A 2,981-nucleotide genomic window follows, 5' to 3' on the forward strand; every position below is an offset into this window, starting at 1 on the left:
CGTGCAGTTCCCGTACCAGGCGGGGATGCAGCCAGTCAGGATGCTCTCCACAGTGCAACTGTAAAACTGTCTGAGGATTTTTGAGCTCAGACCAAATTTCTTCAGTCACCTGAGGAAGAGGAGACGCTGCTGGACCTTCCTCACTATTGACTGTGTGTGAGTAGTCCAGGTGAGGTCCTCGGTGATGTGAACGCAGAGAAACTTGAAGCTGCTGACCCGCTCCACTGGAGTCCCATCGATGGTGATGGGGGAGTGCTCACTGGTCCGTCTCCTGAAATCCACCACCAGCTCCTTGGTCTTCTTGATTTTCAGAGAGAGGTTGTTGTTGTAGCACCAGTTAGTCAGGGTGCACACCTCTTCTTGTGTTTGTGTGTGTGTGTGTTATGTGTTTGAGGTGTTCTTGCTAACTTCTGTCATGTGTGTGTGTGTGTGTGCATGTTATATGTGTTTGTGATTTGAGGTGTTCCTGCTAACTTATGTTGTGTGTGTTGCTTTTTTTTTTATATTTCTATTACTCAATATCAATAAGACTTACAGTGATTTTGTACCTTTCAAAAGAGACCAAAACCATGTATGTACTCCAAATGGTTCAAGAACAGCATGCAATTTACGTTGAGTATGCCTTTTTCAGGCGTTTTAGGCAAATTTTACAGGAATGCTAAAGTTAAATTTGATACAACTAAATTTAAGACTTTTTTTAAGACCCACGGAAACCCTGTTACAGTTCGTTGAACTTCGTTCATTTATTTTTCATTCTTTTATTTAAATAGCCTACCCTTTACAGTGTCAGTAATTACTGTGCTGCTAATTTCAGATTTGGGAGTGATTTGTTTGTTAGAAAAATGTTAGGCTACCTTATTAAAAGTATTGCTCTTAACAGACCTGTGTGTTTTGTATCACTAGTGCAGTGTCCGTTCTCGGAGCATATAAGCCCTGCCCAAGTGAGGCGCACCACTTCCGGCTCGTGCTGTTCTGTAGTTTACTAAAAGTTTATTAATTCTGAACGTGTCGCGTGTCCATATTGCACCAAAATGCGACACTGCACTCCCTTGGGTCCGCAGCAACACACCCGCCATGTGTGAAGTCGATTGGAATTAATTCTGAACGTGTTGCGTGTCCATATTGCACCAAAATGCCACACTGCCACTCCCTTGGGTCTGCAGCAACACACCCGCCACGCGTGATGCCGATTGGATGAACGGTTCTCGACATAATAAAAATGCAAACAGACAGACACACAGAGATTCCTGCCTTTATTAGAGAGAAGAATATGTTCAGCCCCCTCCCACCGAAGCTTCGAATATTCGGTGTTCATTACTACCGCAGCTTCGAAGCTCAAAAAATGGTAATCGGACCAGCCCTATTAAAAGGCTCACTGATTTTCCCTGAAAATCTAGAGAATAAATAGGTATTATATTGCTGGGTGACACCAAATTGATATTGATTGAAGTCCTATTATTTAAATAATAATATGACAATTTATGATCCTAAAATCCTACTATAAACATTCAACAGTATGATTAGTATCAGTGCCTGTTTTATTACACCACTTTAAAGGATAGTTCACCCAAAAATGGAAATTCTGTCATTATTTACTTACCCTCATGTCATTCCAAACCTGTATTACCTTTGTTGGAACACAAAAAATGATATTTTGAAAAAGAAAAAAAGAAACTTTGAAAATCAATGTTTATATAGTCAAAATATCTTCTTTTGTGTTCTACAGAAGAAAGTAAGTCAAACAGATTTGGAAAAACAAGAGAGTGAGTAAACAATGACAGAATGTTCCTTTTTGGGTGAACTTTCTATTTGAATGCAAGAGACTAACATAAAAAAAAAAAAATTATAAATGCATTCAGTTCTATCCTCCAATAATAACACACCTCCGCCTCTTGCAAGGGTGTTGGTTTAACGTGTAAGTCAAATAAAAGGCATCATTTCACGCTGGCATTCACACCAGCATCCTTCTAGAGAACTGAGACACACAAAGAACGATCATCCATAATAAACGGTAAATATGACTATTTTATATAAAGAACTTTTTTTTTAAAGTGATGTGTCTTATTATTATAAAAAAAAAAAAAAAAACATTACTATATAGAACACTATAATTTTTTGTTGTTTGCCCCATCTAAATAGTGAGAGACCTGAATATGGCTTCCAAAACTCAGATACTACTATTGCTAGTGGCTATAATGATTACAAGTTATGGTCTTACCAATGCTGCTGCTGCTGACACTGTAACAAATACAACAATCAACTGCACAACCAACAGCACGACCAACTGCTCAGCCAATGGCATAACCAACTGCTCGGCCAATGGCACGACCAACTGCACGACCATTTGCACAACCAACTGTACAAACTACGGCATGACCAATGCCACGGTCAATGGCACAACCGCCAGGACTTTTATAACTGCAGGCTCCAATGTTACTGCCATCAACTGCTCAACCAATGGCACGACCAATGGCACGACCAACTGCACAAACCACAATATGACCAACGGCACGAACTACGGTATGACCAACGGCACGAACTACGGTATGACCAACAGCACAACCACCAGCACAGCAGCAACCAGCACCACAACCACCAGCACAGCAGCAACCAGCACCACAACCACCATTTCTACTGCACCAACTCTTTCACCTATGGGGATCGTAGGACTGTCTGGACTTTTGATCTATATTGTCACCTCCACTGCAGTTATTAACCTCTTCCACCAGACATGATCATCAACTCCATTTGAAAAACTGCCTATGTTTGTCAAATATCTAAAACACAGATTACCGATTTTTTTGTTGTTGCTCAAACACTATAAAAAACTAGAAAAATATATGTATTAGGGCTGTGCAATTAATCGCATGTGAGTGTCATGTGCATCTCGTCAGTAAAGCCGGTCCCGTGATTAGTAGTAAATCGCCATCACCTGCTTTCAGATAGAGCGGCATTTAATACACAGAGCCGTAGTTCACTGA

General features: G+C 40.6%; 2 protein-coding genes across 3 annotated transcripts in view; one reads left to right on the forward strand and one right to left on the reverse strand.

Annotated features, from left to right (window-relative positions):
* The window catches only part of nf1a (neurofibromin 1a), an 85,891-nt gene that overhangs the window by 51,329 nt on the left and 31,581 nt on the right, over positions 1-2,981 (reverse strand). The window lies entirely within an intron of this gene.
* On the forward strand, positions 1,953-2,854 carry omgb (oligodendrocyte myelin glycoprotein b). The gene is made up of 2 exons (XM_016478918.1): positions 1,953-2,011; positions 2,140-2,854. Exon 2 carries the CDS (start codon positions 2,154-2,156, stop codon positions 2,733-2,735), a length of 582 nt encoding a protein of 193 aa, XP_016334404.1. The 5' UTR covers positions 1,953-2,011; positions 2,140-2,153; the 3' UTR covers positions 2,736-2,854.

The sequence above is a fragment of the Sinocyclocheilus anshuiensis genome, unplaced genomic scaffold (assembly GCF_001515605.1).
Source record: "Sinocyclocheilus anshuiensis isolate Anshui unplaced genomic scaffold, SAMN03320099.WGS_v1.1 scaffold1170, whole genome shotgun sequence".
Classification (NCBI taxonomy): Eukaryota; Metazoa; Chordata; class Actinopteri; order Cypriniformes; family Cyprinidae; genus Sinocyclocheilus; species Sinocyclocheilus anshuiensis.

Bases quoted from the DNA above. Each gene is read 5' to 3' on its own strand.
- omgb (XM_016478918.1), top strand. From the start codon at position 2,154: ATGGCTTCCAAAACTCAGATACTACTATTGCTAGTGGCTATAATGATT.